General features: G+C 44.2%; 1 protein-coding gene across 2 annotated transcripts in view; it reads right to left on the minus strand.

Moving 5' to 3' along the window:
* Window positions 1-21,880, minus strand: part of PALM2AKAP2 (PALM2 and AKAP2 fusion) — a 449,455-nt gene that overhangs the window by 331,662 nt on the left and 95,913 nt on the right. Inside the window, exon 3 of one of the 2 annotated variants that reach the window (XM_066256553.1) lies at window positions 924-969. The exons of the other annotated variant lie outside the window; for it this stretch is intronic. Within the exon in view, the coding sequence (XP_066112650.1) occupies window positions 924-969 (46 nt within the window). The remainder of the gene's footprint in view (window positions 1-923; window positions 970-21,880) is intronic. 2 annotated transcript variants of the gene reach the window in all.

Here is a 21,880-nt window from a genome sequence, read left to right on the forward strand (position 1 = left end):
CAGACCTTCTCTTTTAATTGTTATTATTTCATATAGCAGCAGTAATCATTCCCTCATCTGCAAAGGAAATATATAATCCAGCTGCGGTGGCTCCAGTAAAAATACCACATCTGTGGACCATTGGCAACACTGTGGAAGCTTGCTCAAATCTAGGCAGTCTCCGAGAGTTTTCTCTCTCTCTCTCTCTCTCTCTTTTTTTAACCAAAATACACATGGGTACACTTTCCTAAAAGTGCATATAAACTTTGCCAAAACTGGTTGCTCCTTTGTATGTTGAGAATAGGTTTTTAGATTACCCACACCCCTAAGAAAGAGGTTCTCTTATCCCCAGGACCCAGATGTCATAAGAAGTCCCCAGCCCCCTCCAGGGTGGTGGCTTGCGCCAGTGCCCTTGTCAATATCAAGTAGAACAGGGAAAATGAACACTCCTTGTTGGTTTCGGAGAGGAGGTTCTACCGCATGGCTGGCAGTGGAGCTGAATGCTGGTTTTCCACTTAGCAGAGAAACGTTTCCGCAGAGAGGATGGCAGCCACCGTTCCGGTCACTGAGCTCTCTGTCTTCAGTGTATGAAGTCAGAGGTATTACTGAGCACTGGGTGATAATATTCCAGGAATCGCGTCCCCCACCCCACTAAACCAAGCGTCTGTTTAGTCTTCCCCCCAAAGCCCAGTAGCAAGCATCTTATTTCTAAGCCAATTTTCCACATTCAAATCCCCAGCCCAAAGCGCGCCCGGGGGGGGGGGGGGGGGTTCTATCTACAGACTTGTAAAAGAAAAAGCAGTCGAACTGAGCCTGGACAGACTTTTATCCCCCAAATGCATGCCCCGCGGCTACTGTGCTGGAATGTCGGTGGCCCGAAACACTCTGGGTCCCTTTGCATCCCAGACAATAGAGCAAGAAAAATAAAATGAAAGTGGACTTACTGCTATGGCTTGCAGCCTTTCCTTGTGTAATTCCGCCTCTGCCATCCTGGAGAAGGGCACACAGGGAGGGGAAAGAAGAAAGAAAAACAAACACACGCTGTAGTCACTCAAGGAAATGGATAGGCACCCCGGGGGGCTTCGCTAGAACCCAGGAGAGCCGAGGGGCAGCGGGGATCCTCTCAGGGGGTTGCGGGCAGAGCTGTGAGCGCAGCTGGCTCGGCCGGCTGGCTGGCCCGGGCTCAGCCTCTGGCCCCCGCCCGCTCGGCCGCCTGGCTGCGCCCCAGCGCCGCCGCTAACTGCATCTCCCCACAGCCGCCGCCGGCTGCGCTAGTCCGGAACGTGGGCCGCGGGCAGCCGCGGGGAGTGCGCGCTCGCCCCGTTGCTCGTCCTCCGCCCTGACGTCTCGGAGCCTTGCTCCGCCCCTGGGGTATGCGGGGCCTGTGGCCGAGGCCCCCGGCGGCTCTAGGCCAGTTGGAGGTGCTGCAGCTGTCGCTGCAGAGTACGAGTGGGGGTCCCCAAGGCACGGAGGGCTGCGCGCCCGTGCGGGTGGCACCAAGGGCGAGGGCGCACAGCTAGCCACTAGAGCGCAGGGCTGGCGCGCCTAAGGGGACGCGCGCTCTCGGGTGGCACCTCCAGGGAACAGATGCCAGGCAGGGAGCCTCTGGTAGAGGAGAGGGGGCTGAGCATGTGCCCTTACGTTCCAGCTGTGGCCACCAAGTGTTCTAGCCGCCTTCTAGCCCATGCCAGATGCTTGGGCTCCACGTGGGGACATTTGCAATAGGGAAGGGCCGCCTTGCTCCCATGCCTTAATGGTGGGGTCCTCAAACATCAAAGACACCAGCAGAGGTATAGGTCAAACCAGGCCTGTGTGAGACCAAATGTGTTTGTAGCCCTGGGTGCTCAGCTAGGCTGGGGGCTAGACAACTGATTAGCTGTGAAACATTGGGCAACTCACTTAACCACTCTGAACTTCAGTTTCCTCCTTAGAAAAATGGAGGATCACAATAGTTACCCTCACAAGGTTGTCAGTAATGAATGAGATAAAGAATGTAAAGGTGTTTGTAAAAGGCAGTCTGTTCTGTCATTACCCTGTGACATTCCCGGTTGAAATTCTTTGAGGATCTTGACTTCAGTAGTCTCTAAAAGGGAAAGTAGGATCTGGTCACTAAAATGCTTCATGTCACTGAAACAGATGACAGTGCTAGAGTGCATCTTTTGTGTGACAGGCCCTGGGCAGGATATGAGAGATGTGTAAGACCAGTCCAAAAAGGAAATAAATGTTAAAAAAACAAAAACCTTCTTAGCATTCAGGAGGGACCCGCTAGACTCACCAACATTCATAAGCAGACATTCCTCCCCCCAAAATGAATTATACACCAAAAAAATACCCCAAAACAAACCAACAAAAAGCACCCCACCCCAATGTGTCCTCTTTAGATCCTCTATGCTTCTCTAAATGCAGAACTTAAGAAGGCATTTTAAAAGGTATACACATCATATTTCCCCAAATCTCCTGTTTCCTGGTAAAAATTCTTACAACTCAACTAAATTGCCTTTTCAGTTTTCACGGAGGTTTTACCTGTCACTTGATGAGCAATTACTACCCTGCCAGAAGACAGGAGCAGTCACCCGAACAATTTTACTGATGGACTGTTTCCCCGCCCCTTTCCAAGCAGGTGGAGGTGGAGCCATGTGTGTCATAAAGCCAATGCCAGATTCAACAATCCCACTCCCAACAAACAAACAGACAATCCAATAAAAAAAATGGGAAGAGGACATGAACAGACACTTCTCCCAGGAAGAAATACAAATGGCCAACAGATATATGAAAAGATGTTCGTCTTCATTAGTTATTAGAGAAATGCAAATCAAAACTACAATGAGATACCACCTCACACCTGTTAGATTAGCTATTATCAACAAGACAGGTGATAGCAAATGTTGGAAAGGCTGTGGAGAAAAAGGAACCCTCATTCACTGTTGGTGGGAATGTAAAGTAGTACAACCATTATGGAAGAAAATATGGTGGTTCCTCAAAAAACTGAAAATAGAACTACCTTATGACCCAGCAATCCCTCTACTGGGTATATACCCCAAAAACTCAGAAATACTGATACGTAAAGACACATGTAGCCCCATGTTCATTGCAGCATTGTTCACAGTGGCCAAGACATGGAAACAACCAAAAAGCCCGTCAATAGATGACTGGATAAAGAAGATGTGGCACATATACACTATGGAATACTACTCAGCCATAAGAAATGATGACATCGGATCATTTACAGCAAAATGGTGGAATCTTAATAACATTATACGGAGTGAAATAAGTAAATCAGAAAAAAACAAGAACTGCATTATTCCATACGTAGGTGGGACATAAAAACGAGACTAAGAGACATTGAAAAGAGTGTGGTGGTTGGGGGGGGGAGGGAAGGAGAGGGGAAGGGGGAGGGGGAGGGGCACAAAGAAAACTAGATAGAAGGTGACAGAGGACAATCTGACTTTGGGTGATGGGTATGCAACATAATTGAATGGCAAGATAACCTGGACATGTTTTCTTTGAACATATGTACTCTGATTTATTGATGTCACCCCATTAAAATTAATAAAAATTTATTTAAAAAAAAAGAAAAATAAACTTTTTATCTAAAAAAAACCCCCAAAAAACAATCCCACTCCCATATTTCCAGAACTTCAACTCTGGCTAAGGCTATCACTGTCTTCAGACCTCTCATTTTCTCTTCAATCCCAGCACCAGCTCCAGCAGGACAAGTCCTCTGAGGGGGTTTGCTCCCACATCCATAAAACTGTTATTAATTCAGCCTGACCTGTGGTGGCACAGTGGACAAAGCATTGACCTGGAATGCTGAGGTCGCCAGTTCAAAACCATGCACTTGTTTAATCGAGGCACATAGGAGAGGCAACTATTACGAGTTGATGCTTCCTGCTCCTCCCCCTTCTCTCTTTTCTCTTTCTCTCTTCTCTCTCTAAAGTCAATAAATAAAATATCTTAAAAGAAAAGAGTGACTGTGTACGCAACAGGAGTAGAAAATGACAAGATGAGGAAAGTGAGGCGGGGAGGTGGAAAGGCTCAGACAGAGCCCAGAGCTGAGGCTGACACTCAGATCAGTCTCTGCAGCGCCCGGGTTCTTCAACACAGAGGAGCCTGACAATGCGCTTCGACTTAATGTCACTGGACTGTACACTGAAAAGTGGTTTAATTGGTAAATTTTATGTTATGTAGATTTTACCAGAATCCATTCTTAACAAGGAGTCATGGAAGAAGAGACGGGATGGGAGAAGGGCCTGAGCACCCTCTAAAAGGGACCCGCTGGAAAGATTCAAAGATCAAGATAGAAGAATCAGGATTGGTGACACGTATCCAGATGTCAGTATTTTGTGTTTATAGCTAAAGAAAAGAGAATGGCCGGAGGGAGAAAACAGAATGAGAAGAGGAGAGAGCCCAGCTGAGGAGGCTGACAATGTCTCATCTGAGAAGTAGAAGGAACACTTAAGAGGGAGGCTTGTACCAAAAGCCACAGCAGGAGGAGAAGGGTTTTCAACAGGGGCAGATGCTTCTGAGAGGTCAAAGACACAAACGAAGAAGAAGCCATTGGCTTGGGCCATCGGGAAGCTGCGAGTGACTCTGGAAGAGCAGTGTGTTTGCGGTAGATGAACCTGGAAGCAATTTTGGAGAGTTGTGAATGAGTGAATGGTGGGAAAGACGCATCCATGAGTACAAACCACTCCCCTCAAGTCTTTGGTTGTGAAGGATGCAGGGGTTGGGGTGCAAAGGGGGCAGGAGGGTGGTCAATGGGAAGCAGGGTCAAGCTGAGGGTTGTTAGATCAGGTGAGACTTGAATGTTTCAGGGCAGCATGGAAATGAGGTTAAAGACACAGTCAACAGGAAGATAAGTATGGGGTCTCAGGTTAGACCAGAGAGCATCCAGGTGAACACTGACAGCCAGTTTAGCCTTAGAAAGGAGAACTAACACAGCAGGGCAGGAGGATGGTGTGGGCAAAGACAAGAAATTTTAAGTTGAAGGAGAGAGAAGTTGATACTGAGTAAATAAGCATTAGACAGCCTCGTTTCCCCAGCTGATGGAAGGGTCATTGGTTGAGACTGATAACACAGCAGTGAGGGAATTCAGAAAAATAGAAAAGAAGCAGTGAGAAATGGGAAAATACTAAAACATGCTTGCCAGCCAGAGGTATGCATCAGAGTCTCGCTGGGCACATTTCTCTGAATACATGTACAGAATTAAATTCCTATGGGATGTGGAAGCAGTTAGGGATGGGTTTAGAACCATTGTACTGAGTTTACTAGAAATAGATAAAAGACTCATGATCAACTGTGTGTGACTTTTAAACAGCTGAGACTTCCTCAGTGGTTTTAACCAGCTGAGACCCATGATACACAGTGACTGTGTTTACTCAGTGTTGAGGATTGTCCAAAGCAGGTATGGCAAAAAGTCAAGGGAGAGAAGAAATTTACAACGCTGGACCCTGGGGTTTTGGCCAGCTGGAAGTGTGGTGGACTCTTTCATAAATTTTGGCTGTCTTTCCATCTTTGGGGAATTCCCATATTACAAGCCACAGTGAGAGTCAGAGGCACCTTTCATCATAGAAGCGGGGAAATGCCAGGCATTTACTTCCCCAGAACCCCTGGAATCTATGACATGGCATGCAGTCTGGGCATGGTCCTGGGTGCACACCTGCCAAGGATCTTGAAGACACAGCATTAGAGAATTCTTTCAGGTTGGTAGCTCACCTTTGGTCCTGCCCGTTGTCCAAGCCTCCTTCTCTAGCCTTCCCAGCTATTCTGTGAGCTACTTCAATGCACTTTTAATCCATGCTGTCTCTGCTCCTATCTGCTGGAATCAGTTTCTGTTGCTTGCGACTAAGAATCCTAAGTGAAACAGAGGCATGTGAAGGCATGTGAAATGAATGGCTAATGCGTGGCCAAAGAGCAAAGGGAAAACATTTTCTCCTCTTCCAGCAATTCTCCCCTCAAATCTCTAATTTTAGCACTTTAGAATCATTGAACCTGTTCCAAAATAGACATTTATAACCCAAAACTTGCCATTTCTTTCATAAACTTCTATTGAGTAGCTATTCTATACCAGACATTAGGCTATGGTTTGGTACTACAAAGAATTCATAGTCCAGTGTTAATATCGGTGACTTTTTGCCCTGTACGCATTCAAAACCTGGAAAGATCTATTACAACAGTACATAATGCATGTAACAAATCACTGGTTTTTGCTGGGACATTAAATTGTGTTGCATAAGCACTACCTGTATTGTTGAATGGTTTTTCTGATAGATGATGCATTGCACAGCATTATACAGAGAGAATGTAGAATGCTAGATTTGCAAAATAGATGTTCTGTCAATAAAAATTTCAAAATCTATTTTAGGGCATGAGTCCTTTGGGAACCACAAATGATTACAGCTTATTCCCCTGTGGGGAAAACAGGAGCTCTATAAATTGAAAGGGAGATAACTTGCCAAGGCCTGTTGAGTGAGTAAAAGTTAAAGTTCTGTGGAGCAGCAGCAGTGAAGAGTATAAAATTCCATCGTAACTTGAAGCTTTCCTCCGACAAAGTAATTTTAAAAGGAATGCCACAGTCCTCCCAAATGTTCGTCTTTTGTATTAACTCTCTTTTTCCCAGGATCTTGTAAAATGTGTGGTCATCGGAAACAGGGCGCTAGCGTGGGCACTAAATGAGGCTGGGTGGCACGAGAGGTCATCCAATATTGACTAGATGACACACACACACTAGATGGCACAGCAGGTCCGATAGGAGCCACTGAGATGCTATCTAGAAATAAATGTTAGTATTTCAGTTTGGCATCTTCCTGGTCCCTCAGCAGTGTTGGTGAGTGACTTTGTGGGTTGCAGAAGAACTGAGGTCTTAAGAGGAATATCAGGAAGTATAGATGGGTAGTGAGAGGTCATTCTACATTACCTTGCTGGGACATTCAGATGTTGGTTCATTACAGTCTCGCTATTGACAAAAGTTTTGAAATGTGGGATGAGGAAGTGGGAGGTAGGTGTGGCACAGAGCAAAGGCATGGGCTCTAAAGAAAGTCAGAATCCAGCCCTCAGATGCACCAATGGTGAACTACCTTGAATTCCTCTAGACTCATTCTCCTCACCTTGAATGAGGGGATAATAACTCTGACATCATTGGAATATTGTGATAAATCAGAATAATGGCTATAAAATGTTTGAGAGTGGGCTCAGTAAGTCATAATGAAGCCTAAGTATTGCTTCATTAAAAATGTCATGGACCTTCCAAAGCCAAGAGAAGTGAAGGCAAAAATTAATGAATGGGACTACATCAGACTAAGAAGTTTTTGCTCAGCAAGAGAAACTGACAACAAAATAAACAGACAGCCAACTAAATGGGAAATGATATTTTCAAACAACTGCTCAGATAAGGGCCTAATATCCAAAATATACAAAGAACTCATAAAACTCAACAACAAACAAACAAACAATCCAATAAAAAAATGGGAAGAGGACATGAACAGACACTTCTCCCAGGAAGAAATACAAATGGCCAACAGATATATGAAAAGATGCTCATCTTCTTTAGTTATCAGAGAAAGGCAAATCAAAACTGCAATGAGATACCACCTCACACCTGTTAGATTAGCTATTATTAACAAGACAGGCAATAGCAAATGTTGAAGAGGCTGTGGAGAAAAAGGAACCTTCATCCACTGTTGGTGGGAATGTAAAGTAGTACAACCATTATGGAAGAAAGTATGGTGGTTCCTCAAAAAACTGAAAATAGAACTACCTAATGATCCAGCAATCCCTCTACTGGGTATATACCCCAAAAACTCAGAAACATTGATACGTAAAGACATATGCAGCCCCATGTTCATTGCAGTATTGTTCACAGTGGCCAGGACATGGAAACAACCAAAAAGCCCATCAATAGATGACTGGATAAAGAAGATGTGGCACATATACACTATGGAATACTACTCAGCCATAAGAAATGATGACATTGGATCACTTACAGCAAAATGGTGGGATTTTGATAACATTATACAGAGTGAAATAAGTAAATCAGAAAAAACCAGAAACTGCATTATTCCATACGTAGGAGGGACATAAAAGTGAGACTAAGAGACATTGATAAGAGTGTGGTGGTTACGGGGGGGGGGGAGAGGGAGAGGGGAAGGAGGAGGAGGAGGGACACAAAGAAAACTAGATAGAAGGTGACGGAGGACAATCTGACTTTGGGTGATGGGTATGCAACATAATTGAACGACAAGATAACCTGGACATGTTTTCTTTGAATATATGTATCCTGATTATTGATGTCACCCCATTAAAAAAATAAAATTATAATAAAAAATATTTTTAAAAATGTCATGGACCAAATTAAGTGAGTGACTTGATTTTATATACCCTTTTATGTAGGCTTTTTTTTTTAATGAACCTTTGGTATTCTTATAGTTCTCTCATACTTCTTTCTTCATCTTTTAAAAGGAACAATTCTGCTCTGTGTCATTCATTGTCTAGAAATTTTTTCACCAGACTCTCCTTTTAATGATTCATAGATACCTACATTCTTATCTTTTGGAGTGGATCAACTTAATAATTATTATTTAGACAGAATGATGGGACCCCTGAGAGGAGACGGATTAAGTCCTAAGAACGAGTGGAAAGGAAAGCTTAACTTTGGAGGGTTTAGGAGAGATACATGCCTATATGTGAAAAGCTCTCCTTGGTGGAGTCGATTCTCGGTGTGGGTGTGAATCAGCTACAAAGTGGAAAAGGCGTTGGGACGCCCACTCTGGTTCTCTAATGCCAATAGACACAATGGGGTCATCAGCTTCTCAGAGAGCTTAGGGGACAGTCTAGTTTGCCTGAATACAATGACCATGATGTGCTCCGTCAGCTTGGAATCCCTTTTTTGTAGTGTGGTCATCAACACTTTTATTGTTGGCCGAGATTGGATAATGTCATACCCATTCAGCAAGTCAGCACTGCTGACAACAGAGAGATTTCCTGTGGGGCTGGCAGTGCAGGGGCAGCGGCCTATCCACTCAATCCCGTGTACCCTCCTGTTCGGGGAATGAACAGTGAACTTGGGAAGTCTAGCTTCAGCTCTTACCACCTATGGATGCCGAGCCTTTCCAATGCGCTTTGGAGTGTCCAAGATCTTAATACTCCATGTCCAACCCTAGCCACCCTTCATACACTGGCAATGTGGACCCAACTCATGTTTAGCCCCTTTGAGCCTGTATCAATGAGAGGTAACAGTCCTAAAAATTGCTTCTGACTAATAGGCAACCTTCCCAGCTCAGCCTCCTGGCTGAATCACCTTCACGAGAAGCAGTTCAAGGCAGAGTAGAGAGAGCACCGGACAGAGTCTCAATTCTAGGCCCTAATTCTAACTTGGCCACTAACTGTACGACCTCAGACAAGTTCCTTAATTGCACTCTGAGCTGCAATTGTCTATTTGTAAACTACGAATAGGAATACCCAACTTCCCCACAAGGTTCTTCTAAGGATGAAAGGAACTCATTAGTGAGAAAGTGCTTTGAGAACTATACATGCTCTGTGTGCTTAAGGACCACAGTGAAAGGGGTGACTTTAGCTAGGGACTTAGGGAGATGCTGACAGGTCAGCAGGGACACGTTCGGAGGATCACACAACAGGCTGGGCCCACCAGGAGAAAAGAGGCTTCCGTGTTTATGGTGGGTTTCTAAGACAATCAAACCAATAAACAAAAGTGACTGACCCCACTGAAGTCTCTCTTGGACGTCTTGATATTTCTAAGTCATTCAAGTGACTTCTGTCTCATTTGTCCAAAGACAAACAGCCTTGTTTTCTGAATTACATATAGTATTAGCTTAAATAAATACAGAAAAGAGTGCAGGGGCCCAAACATGAGATGGAAGAAGCAGAGAGAGGCAAGAGAAAAGGAAACAGAATGACTTGGATCTTTCATGCCAATCGTGTGTGTGTGTGTGTGTGTGTGTGTGAGAGAGAGAGAGAGAGAGAGAGAGAGAGAGAGAGAGACTTGTACTTGAAAGCTTTTTGGTCTGTGTTTACATTGACGCACTCTCCTTTTCTGCATTCATTCAGAGCTAAATTTATCCCACCAGAGGGGAAGGCATCTTTGCTGGGGGGGGGGGCGGAAACAGAGGCAGTCCCTGCGTGGGAGCCTGGAGCACTGGGGGAGCTCCAGCACGTGGAAGGCAGCCTCTCCAGAGCCTCCAAGCATGGAGCCTGTGCTGACTTGACCAAGGAACGTGTGTGTTTTCATTGCAGCGTCTGCAGCCTTGGCTTCCGAGAAGGGAGTGAGCACAAACAAGACTCAGATCTTGTGTGTCAGAGAAAGCGGCCCCCAGATTCCTAGGAGCTCCCAAACCTGATCCCACTATTCAGAGATGGACACTCGGCAGCCTTCCAAGCCCCACCAGTAAAAGCAGTGACGGTCCTGATGGGGAGAGCTAGCAGGGCAGCTGGCAGGGCTACTTCTGATGCAAATTTGAGCTTGCCTTCTGTGGTGATGCTGTTCCCGTTGTTTTCTCTGTCCGGGCAACCTTTCTGGGGTGGAGGTGGAGGACAGGGAGGGTCTTACATTGCAAGATCGAGGCTGGACTCAGAACTGTGCACCCATGACTGGATACAAGTTTGTTGATGCTTGTGTGAGGACACAGGTGCCACCTGTTGGTCTTGATTTCCCTCTTCCCATTCAGTTACTGTCTTTCCTCCTCTAAATCCTTACCTTTCACTTATTCCTAAGTCTGGCCCTTGTTAAATGATCATTTGCAAGTGGACAAGTCGTTGCTATTAAGATAGCTGTTCCTGGGACCAGAGCGTTAGGTCTGTGCTAGAACTGAAGAGCTCCCTGTAGCACAGGCAGTCAGTTTTCATCTGGGACTGTGTCCCCTTCACTGTGTGGAACTTCCCTCTGTGGGGCAGGAGAGGGGAGGGTCCCTCTGAGGTCTGGTTCTCCTTTGTGTGAGGCTCAGCTAAGTCACCAAAGCATCCTGCCAGAGCTTTACTCTGTTTTTAGCCTCCAGTAGCCTCTACTCCTCCCCAGAGAACTTGACACCTTCTTCATCTGTTTGTCCCTCTCCAAATTTGGTGCTTTCTCATACCATGAGCTATGCCTGGAATGCAGCCTCCCCCTCCTTTTCCCAACTTTCCAAGTCTTCTCATGTTAACTCCACAGAGATGCAAAAATCCCACTCCCACAGGGTATGCCTGACAGTCCCTTCGGGAAGGAAAAGTGGTTATTCCTCCCAATTCCTAACATAGCATGTGACTTTCCATCAGATAAAGCAATGTCCCAAGAGCCACCGTGATGGCTGTTTACTTCAGTTGGGAGGAAACATGAACTGGGCAAACCTGACCTTAAATCCCAATTCTACCACTTAATGACGTTGAAAAATTTGTTAGACATACTTGAGCTTAAGTCATTCTACCATAAAATGGGCACGATAACAGTATCCATTTTACAGGGTTATCGTGATGACCCAGTGGGGTCACGTATCTAAAGCCCCTGGCCTACTACTGTACGTGCTCAGTGAATACTCTTTGTAATACGAACACGGTCTTGAGTATCCGCTGTTATCTGTATCACTCTGGATGTGTTTCTATGTAGATGTGCCTGCATTTGAATAAAAACTCCTGAGTTGTTTATTCAGCCCAGCACCAGGTGCTATGGACTGCATGTTTGTGTCCCCCCCAAGATTCATATATTGAAACCCTAATCCCCAGTGTGACAGAAATGGGGCCTCTGAGAGGCGATTAGATTGTGCGAGTAGAGCCCTCGGGATGGGATTAGGACCTTTACAGGAAGAGAGAGGAGAGAGCTTTCCTCTCTCCCCCCTCCACCATGTGAAGACACAGCCCCAGGACAGCTGTCTACAAGCCAGGAAGGAAGGCCTCACCAGGAACCAAGTCTGTTGGCGCCCTGACCTCAGACTTTCCAGACTCTGGCACCGTGAGTGGTAAACGGTGCTGTGTCAGCCACCCAGTCGACGGGAATTTGTGATTACAGCCTGAGCTAAGAGACCAGAGAGGCCCACACGGCCCTCCAGACTAGACCAGCACTCCCTCATGAATGGCCTGGATCCTTGCCTCTTAACTCTAGAATTTGCAATCCAAGGTCTTTTGATGCCGTAAACCTTTCTGTGACATTTGGCTTTGCCAAATTCTGCACATAGCCCAAGAGACAAAAGCACAGAGTATCCTGCGCTGTGATCTAGGATGCCACAGTGGTTCTAAGCTTTGCAGGAAGGCCGAGCACAGAATCCTTCGCTGTGATCTAGGATGCCACAGTGGTTCTAAGCTTTGCAGGAAGGCCGAGCACAGAACCCTTCTGAGACTCTGTTATGAACTATGGACTCCTTCCCAGAGCAGTGCACATGCACACAACATTTTGCATACAATTTCTGAGCTTTCAGGAAGCCTTTGAAGTCTTCCACAGACACCCTTAGAAGACCCATGGACCTTTGGTTTAAAAAAAATTCTTCTCTGGGCCCTGGACGGTTGGCTCAGCAGTAGAGCGTCGGCCTGGCGTGCGGGGGACCCGGGTTCAATTCCCAGCCAGGGCACATAGGAGAAGTGCCCATTTGCTTCTCCACCCCCCCCCTTCCTCTCTGTCTCTCTCTTCCCCTCCCGCAGCCAAGGCTTCATTGGAGCAAAGATGGCCCGGGCGCTGGGGATGGCTCCTTGGCCTCTGCCCCAGGCGCTAGAGTGGCTCTGGTCGCGACAGAGCGACGCCCCAGAGGGGCAGAGCATCGCCCTCTGGTGGGCAAAGCATAGCCCCTGGTGGGCGTGCCGGGTGGATCCCGGTCGGGCGCATGCGGGAGTCTGTCTGACTGTCTCTCCCCATTTCTAGCTTCAGAAAAATACCAAAAAAAAAAAAAAAAAAAATTAAAAAAATTCTTCTCTGGAACCTAGAATATCAGAGGAATTCAGAGAAGCAAGAGAGGGAGTTTATCTCCAAGAGCCAGTATGCTCACCTTGGTCATTAATGCAAATCAGCAGAAGTCCTGGTCACTCCTGCTCAGTCCTGTATCACTCTTTCCCTAGCCAATGGCTGCTCAAGCTGCCCACTGTCTACTCTGAGGGTTGCCCTTCATTCGTTCCCACTCTCAGCAGCTGGCAGAGAATAGGCACAGGCTCCAGAGGACCCTACTTGAGGGCAGGCTACCTCTACTGGCTTTCTCCTGACCAAAAGCCTCATCTGCCTTTATACCCATCCAGCCCTTAGTCCTACAGTGGCCGTCACTCAGTCTCTCCCAGAAGGGGTCTATCTTGCATCTGTATACAGTAGGTATCCTTTCAACCCATTCTTAAATGGGTTGCCTCACACGATTGCCTTAAAAACCACTTTCTAGGGCCTGACCTGTGGTGGCGCAGTGGGTAAAGCATCGACCTGGAACAATGAGGTCACCAGTTCAAATCCCTGGGCTTGCCTGGTCAAGGCACATATGGGAGTTGATGCTTCCTGCTCCTTCCTTGCCCTTCTCTCTCTCTCTCTCTCTCTCTCTCTCTCTCTCTCTCTCTCACACACACACACACACACTCTCTCTCTCTCTCTCTCTCTCTCTCTCCTCTCTAAAATGAGTAAATAAAAAAATATTTAAAAAAACACTTTCTACTTTAGATGGAAACAGTAAAAACTAACAAAACCAGATATAAGAACAGATATTATCTTGCCTTTGAACAGGATAATAAAATGGTTTGTCCACATCACCCTCAAACAGCATTAGCTTCTCCTTCATTAGACACCATAATGAAGAAATAGCCACCACTATTCAAAATCCACTTTCCAAAGACCTGCCCCACCTTCGCCCCAACCCCATCATGGCTGGGTGATGTCATTTGACTTCCAGTTTGGAACTCCTAGCAAGAACTCACGCTTGATCCAAAACCACGGGGCCCTCCAGCTTCCAAGGAAAACAGTCTATCCCTGAATTCTATACACTGTTAAGTCAGTTGAAGCCAAAACAAATGGAGCAGGCTTTTCCTTAGTAGGGGGAAGACGCCTTTCCAAGGTGGTGACCTAATGAGGCTAGCAACAAATGAGTGTCAGGTTCCAAACCCCAGTGCCCTTGAAAGCCAGGCAAAGGATCCTGTCTTTTTAGGAAGGACTACAGAGCAGACTTAAGATTTCACACTTGCCCTCTGAGCAAGGAAAGCCCTAAATTTGATAATCCTATTAATTAAAAAAAAAAAAGGAAAAAAAGAACAACCCTCAGTAACAACCCTAGTCCATAGAGGAAACACTTATTTGGTGAGAATATGACTGCTGGTGGAAAAAAGAGAAATGAGCCAAGATCCACTATTGCCACTTAGCTTTAACAGGCATGTAAACAATGAAGCAGGAACAAATTGATTTAAAGTAATAACTGAAAGTTTCCAAATGTTTTTCTAAATCAATAAAGGTTGAATTGAGTATTGGAGAGAATAGTTTGGATTTAAGTGTAAACGTCTGGTTTTTGCAAACACTCTTACATGATGCTTGTTCTGCCCCTGGGTCCCTTCTAAGTGGTTTGCAAACTTTAATGAATGTAATCCTCATAACAGCCCTACGAGCACAGAAATATTATTATCATACCCATTTTACAGATGAGGATATTGACACACAGATTTCCCGGTCACACAGCTTCTAAGTGGCAGATTAATGACATTAGGTAACAAGCTTGCGCTGTTGGGAGTGTGTGTTCCTGTGTGGGACTGTTTAAATGTTGGGACGATTCAACCCTATAATAAATAATATGTATTTGAAAGAGGTAAAAGTACCATATTTCCCCATGTATACGGCACAACTTTTTTAGAAAACTTTGGGGTCTAAAAACTGGGTGCATCTTATATAGTAGTGGCATTTCAAATGCCATAGAAGTAACTGAGGACTAGGCAATATATGAAGACAGTGATTTGTCATCAGACACAGATGAGGGCAAGCTAATGGATGGGAGTTTTGACAGTGATGAGGAGTTGTATGAATTTTATGATGAATAAAACTTAAGCTCAATAACTTTATGTAATAAATATTTTTTTCAAATTTCCTGCCCCAAAATTAAGATGTGTCTTATACATGGGGCATCTTATACATGGAGAAATATGGTAATTCCTTTCCTTTCCAGAGACTTGTAGTAGCATCCTCCCTAAGAGATAAGACCTCAGACAACAACCAAAAACAGGACAGCCAACTAAGTGACTTCTTTCATCATTCTTTTTTTCTTTCCTTCTTTCCTTCCTTCCTTCCTTCTTTCCGCCCCTCCCAGGTGTTGGGCGCACACTTCACCCCAGGCATTGTCCTGGATACTGGGGATCTGCAGAGAACACAGCAAAGAAGCTGCCTTTGTGCACTTCCATTCCAAGGAAGGGAGAGAGACATTAAAAGTAGGGACACCTACACTATGCCTTCAGAAACGATCTGAAGAAAACCAACCACACAAAGGAAAGACAGTGGTATTGAAATAAAGACACGACACTCCATCAGAGAGACCCGAGTGGAGTGAATGACAGAGCCACGCAAATACTGAGAGAAGAGTGACCCAGCATCAGGGAACAGCAAATGGAAAGCTTCAGCACATTGGAGGCATAGCCAGGAGACCAGGGTGACAGGAGCAGAGGGAGCAGAGGGACGAGTAGTGAGATAGGAGGCCAGAGAGTCGCCGGTCAGACCGTGACCTTGGAAGGGTTTTGACAAGCTGTGAAAGGATGTGCTTAGACTGCAAAAGATCACTCTGGTGGCCAGTGATGAGGGAGGGAAGAAGATGTGAGCAGGAGACCAGATGGGGGATCATGCAGGAGTCATATGAGGGAAGGATGGAACTGTGTATTCGTGTAGACAGAATAACGGCATCCAAAGATGCCCACATCCTGACCCTGGGAACCTGTGAACATGTTACCTGACATGGCAAAAGGCACTTTGGTGGGGTGGGCACAGGAGAGCACTGATGGAAGCAGTCCATGGGCAGATCCAGGACACCTTCTCTTGGGGGTTGGAGTAGAGGAATCGCAGGGAGCAAGAAGCCAGAGTCAGCTAAGGAGGAGGGACGTGGACCCCGTGGATTCAAACCCCAGCTCGAGCGCTTACAAGGTGGAGTGTAAACTTGGGGCAATGGCATCATTTCCCTCTGATCACCTCCTTCAATCAGAAAATGAAATTAACAGTGCCTTGTCCATGTGGGTGCTTTAAGGGCAAATAATGCATGGGGAGCCCTTGGCCCAGGCCTGGCAGATACTGAGCGCTCTCGTCAAGGTCGAGGAGCAGCCTTCGCACAAAAGGAGTCCAGTGCAGCGGTCATGAGCATCTGTGCCAGGATGCTCTGAGTTCGTATTTATTAGGCAGGGGAGCCTGGGCAAGGTACTTAACTTCCCTGTGCCTCAATTTCATCCCAGGTAAGCTGAGCCTAATAATACCTACTTCGTGCGATACATGGTAAGGTCTGTGTTGGCTTTCATTGTTCTGGTGAGGAAGATGATAGATAACGCAAGCCTTCTTCAAAAAAAAAAAACAAAACCCCAAAACTCTTAATTAGTATTGACTCCAGATTTTAGGAACCACAAAATATAAAAAACCTCAGGATAGGTTTGCCATGTAAAAAGGAAGAGTCTTTGTAATCAGGTATTTAAATGACTTACTGTTTGTGCCTAACTGACACACAGCACACAGATGCTGTGATGGCAGATACATTCAGATAAATGAAGATGCTCTCAGCTTTGTCTTCAGGGTGATTTCATGAAGCTCTGAATCCCATGTCCTCCACCCAAGAGCAGAGCCCTCTGCTTAAAACTTAAACCTTGCAGAAGGCAGCTTAGAGGAAGGAAACCACAAGGAGTTTGCAAGAAGATGCAGGTGCAAGCTTGGAGCATTAATATCCTATGCCTGTTAGCCAGCTCTGATGTTAATCTTCCTCCCTCCTCATTTGCCCAGTTTGACTGTGGGCTCTGAGTTGTCACACCTGGATCAAATCAAGGGCCAAGGACTTCGGCATTTAATGATGTTTGAAAAACACTCAAATCATTTGTGCCAAAAATAGAGGCAACAATACTATTCCCACGCGAGAAGGTCATTGACTCAGCAGCTTAGACACACACTAATGACCCTTTTATGGGCAAAGCGATGACCCTGAGCTGCATAACCTGAAGAGCTAAGTGATAAGTGTGCGGTGTTTCCTTAAATGTCTTCGAAAGGACTCCGGGGACAGTAATGAATGTTCATTTGACATGTCTTATCAGAGGAGTCAGAGAGAGCCTCGTGGGGTTTGGCTGTCTTAGTGAGCGGCCAGAGAAGCTTCCAGTCAGAGTGTAGCACAAGGTGTCTGGTGGGCCTGGATGTAAGCAGGACCACACGGCCTCTGTCACAATCTATTCCTGTGTTGACACTGAATCTCCGACCAAGCTGTGGGTTGTGTCTGCTTGTTCTCAGTGGGGGTTGCTCCAAAGCCTGCGACTCATAGTGTGCTCTGTGGACAGCAACATCGGCATCACCGTTGAAATGCGATTCTAGGCATGCCTGAAACCTTCTGAATCAAAATCTGCATTTTTACTAGATTCTCTGGTGAATCACGTGCAAGTTTCAGAAGCGCTAATCCAGGGCCTGCTAAGTCTCAGCTGGGAGTGTAAATTAAACCTGGGATGCTTAAAAAAAATACCTTTCCAAGACCCACTCCGGACCAACTATATCAGAATCTGCTTTCAGATCTCCCAGGTGATTTTTATTGTGCAGCTGGGATTAAGAACTACTGATCTAGTATCTCAATGATGATGATGATGATGATGATGATGATGACGACGACGATGACGACGATACAGGGATTGCAGGTAACCTTATTGAACACTCAAAAATGTCAAACTTTTATTGCTACTATATTAACTCACCACAGTTCTATAAGAGGCACTATTATTTTCTCTACTTCAGAAATGAAAAATTAAGAAACAACCTAAGGTCACACAGAGCAAATGGAGCAGAGATGGAATCTGTACTTTTAACCTCCCACAAATCACTGAGTCTACCCCAGACTGACTTTATTAGAATCTCCGAATAACCCTAAAGATGCCACCAAAAAGTTCTAGAACTGATAAATGAATTCTGGAAAGTAGCAGGATACAAAATAAATATTCAGAAATCAGTTGCATTTTAATACACCAATAATGAGCTAGCAGAAAGGGAAACTAAGAAACAGTCCCATTTACCATTGCTTTAAAAAGAATAAAATACCTAAAAATAAATTAACTAAGGAAGTAAAAGACTTGTACTAAGAAAATTATAAGGCACTGAAGAAAGAAATGGAAGAAGATACAAATAAGTGGAAGCATATATACGGTGTTCATGGATTAGAAGAATTAACGTCATTAAAATGTCCATACTACCCAAAGTGATCTATAAATTCAACGCAATTCCTATCAAGATAGCAATGGTGTGTTTCACAGAACTAGAATAAATACTCCAAAAATTTATATGGAGCCACAAAGACCCTGAATAACCACAGCAATCTTGAGAAAGAAGAGCAAAGTTGGAGAAATTACCCTACCCGACATCAAACTGTACTTCAAGACCATGATAATCAAAACAGCATGGTACTGGCGTAAAAACAGACATATAGAAAAATGGAACAGAATAGAGAGCCCAGAAATAAACCCACACCTTTATAAAGTCAATTAATATCTGACAAAGAAGGCAAAAACATACAATGGGGTGAAGATAGTCTTTTCAAAAAATGGTGTTGGGAAAATTGGTCAGATAAGTGCAAGAAAAGTGATCACCTTCTTATACCATACACAAGAATAAAATGGATTTAAGACTTAAATGTTCGACTCAAAACCATAAAAATCCTAGAAGAAAATGTAGGCAGTAAAATCTCTGACATTTCTCATAGCAATATATTTTTTCTGATATATCACTTGGGCAAGGGAAACAAAAGAAAGAATAAATGGAACTACATCAAACTAAAAAGCTTTTGCACAGCAAAAAAAAAAAAATCATTTTTAAAATGAAAGACAACCCACTGAGTGGAAGAATATATTAGCCAACAATACATCTGATAAGGAGTTAATATCCAAAATTTGTAAGAACTTTTAAAACTCAAAACCAAAAAAGTAGTTCATTTTAACAATGGGCAAAGGACCTGAATGGACACTTCTCCAAAGAGAACATATATATGGCCAATAGACTTGAGAAGATGCTCAGTGTCACTAATCATCAGAGAAATGCAAATGAAAACCACAATAAGATACCACCTCACACCTGTCAGAATGGCTATCATCAATAAATTAACAAACAACGAGTGTTGGTAAGGGTGTGGAGTAGAAGGGAACCCTCGTGCACTATTGGTGGGATCACAAATTGGTGCAGCCACTGTGGAAAGCAGTACAGTGTTCTCAAATTCAAAATGAAACTGCTTCGTGACGCATTGATTCTATTTCTGGGGATACATCTGAAGAAACTCAACATACTTAATCGAGTGAACATATGCACCCCTGTGTTATTTATTATACAATAGCCCAGAATTGGGACTACTTTTTGAGAATGAATTGTTGTGTGAAGACTGTAGGTAGGAAAACCATATTCAGAGTCTAGAAAAGAGATAATAATCTCCTGAATTGAAAATAATAATTATGACAACTGTAATGGATTGAAAAGTCCCCAAAAGATATGTCTAAATCCTAACTCTCTGTACCTACTAATATGACCTTATCTTGAAATAGGGTCTTTGCAGATGTAATTATGTTAAGGTTCTTGCAATGAGACCATCCTGGCTTTAGGGTGGGTCCTCAATCCAATGATCGGTGTCTTTATAAGAGAAAGGAGATGAAATTTGAGACACACGGTTTCAGAGGGGCCGCCACGTGAAGATGGACACAGAGAGCAGAGTATTGCGGCCACAAGCCAAACACCGCCAAGGACACCAGCAGCCACTAGAAGGGACGCATGGGCCAGATTCTCCCTCAGAGCCTTCAAAAGGATCAAGCCTACCAAGACCTCGACTTCAGAGTATCGACCTTCAGAACTGCCAGAGAATACATTTCTGTTGTTTTAAGCCCCTTGGTTTATGGTAATTTGTTACATTAGCCCCAGGAAACAAATACATCAACGAACACTGAGTACTTACTCCGTGCCAGGTACCATGTGAGTGCTTCCCAAGTGTTAGTTCATTTAACACTCCCAATGATTCCATAAGGTAGGTATTAGTATTATCATTCCTATCTTTCAGATGAAAAACTGAGGCATGGGCCTGACCAGGTGGTGGCGCAGTGGATAGAGCATCGGACTGGGATGCGGAGGACCCAGGTTCGAGACCCCGAGGTCACCAGCTTGAGCATGGGCTCATCTGGTTTGAGCAAAAGCTCAACAGCTTGGACTCAAGGTCGCTGGCTTGAGCAAAGGGTCACTCGGTCTGCTGAAGCCCCATGGTCGGGGCACATATGAGAAAGCAATCAATGAACAGTTAAGGTCTCACAACGAAAAACTAATGATTGATACTTCTCATCTCTCTTGAAATGATGTGTACACTGTTATTTCAAGAAATTGCCAGCTCCTCTGAGTTCCTCTGCAGGTCTAGGATGGCAAATCTGCTACTGAGCATATCGGTCGATGAATTTAAAGGCGTGTAATAGTACTGTTCCACACATTTAGCATCAAAATGGACTTTTATTATACTCTGAGATAATATTTTATTGGAAAGTTTCACAATATTAAATAAACAAATATTTTAAATAAAATATGCATACTTACACTAACAAACCATGTACCACTAGACTTTCACTGACCAAAGTTCATTGCCAAAAGAGGATCTATTTTGGAGATGTAATTTCAAAGGATTGAAGAATTTCCAGCATTCCCTGAAATACTTTGGAAATCCCTTTGGGAAGTACTCAGGTTTATATGATAATATGTGATGTTTTATATTGTTTATCTTTGTCCTCAGACATCATTTACAACATTCCACAAAGTGATAGTGTCATCATTCCTGACATATTCATCTGCTTTTAAACATTCAGATTGTTTTTGGGGAAAGCAATAATCTTATTTGGGAAGAAATTTGCCATGTGCCCTGTTGGTTTGCCAGCAATTTAAAAACTCAATAAGATTGGATTTTACTTTTATTCCAATACTATTTTTTATATAGCCAATTTTGTATTCAAACCTATCTAAGGCATTAAATATTTATTAAAAAATTTTTGCAGGTATTCCTAATAAGTTCATTTTACTCCAAGTTGATTTTTATTCCCTAGGGTCTACATACAGGACATAGCAAGTAATGATTAACTGACTATTACCTCTAGGGTGGTCTTTAATGAACATAAACCTCAGTTAAAAAACAGACAATCAAAAACAAGATATCAGGACTCACTCACACCCCTTCAGTGCACGGGTTGCGATAATATGCCCTGATACAAAATTACAGAGATTGAGAAATAATTTACATTTTACTTCCAGTAAGAAAGGAAATATTTAAAAATAATAGAAATGTCACAGTTGAAAACCTCCCAGTGACCTACTGGGAGGCTAAAGTGAGTGCATTTGCATTAGAAGAACCAGAAAGATAGATTCCTCTTTTCCCGGTTTGTTTAACAATATTTAATGAACACCTACTATGTGATGGGCACAGTGCTACTTTCTGGGCTTATTGTCAGCGAGCTTCTGGGTGAGTGAAAGGGAGAAACCTCCTTCTGGAGCTTATTGGCCTTCTTCATTCTCAGTTGCCAGACTGCAGGGAAGAGGAAGCTTGGTGAATTCCACAAAACAAAGTCTTCCAAATCGGAGCTCAGTGAAATTCTGGTTCTCTCCCTACGAGGATTCTGTATGGGGACAAAACACTTGAACACTCTGAACCTCACTGTCCTAGTCTGCAGAAAGGGAATAATAACAATTTCTAAGGTTTTCATGTGGCTTACATAAAATGCTGGGCAGGTTGGAAGTGCTCCATATGAAGTAACAAGTCCTAAA

Source organism: Saccopteryx bilineata, chromosome 2 (assembly GCF_036850765.1).
Source record: "Saccopteryx bilineata isolate mSacBil1 chromosome 2, mSacBil1_pri_phased_curated, whole genome shotgun sequence".
Taxonomy (NCBI): domain Eukaryota; kingdom Metazoa; phylum Chordata; class Mammalia; order Chiroptera; family Emballonuridae; genus Saccopteryx; species Saccopteryx bilineata.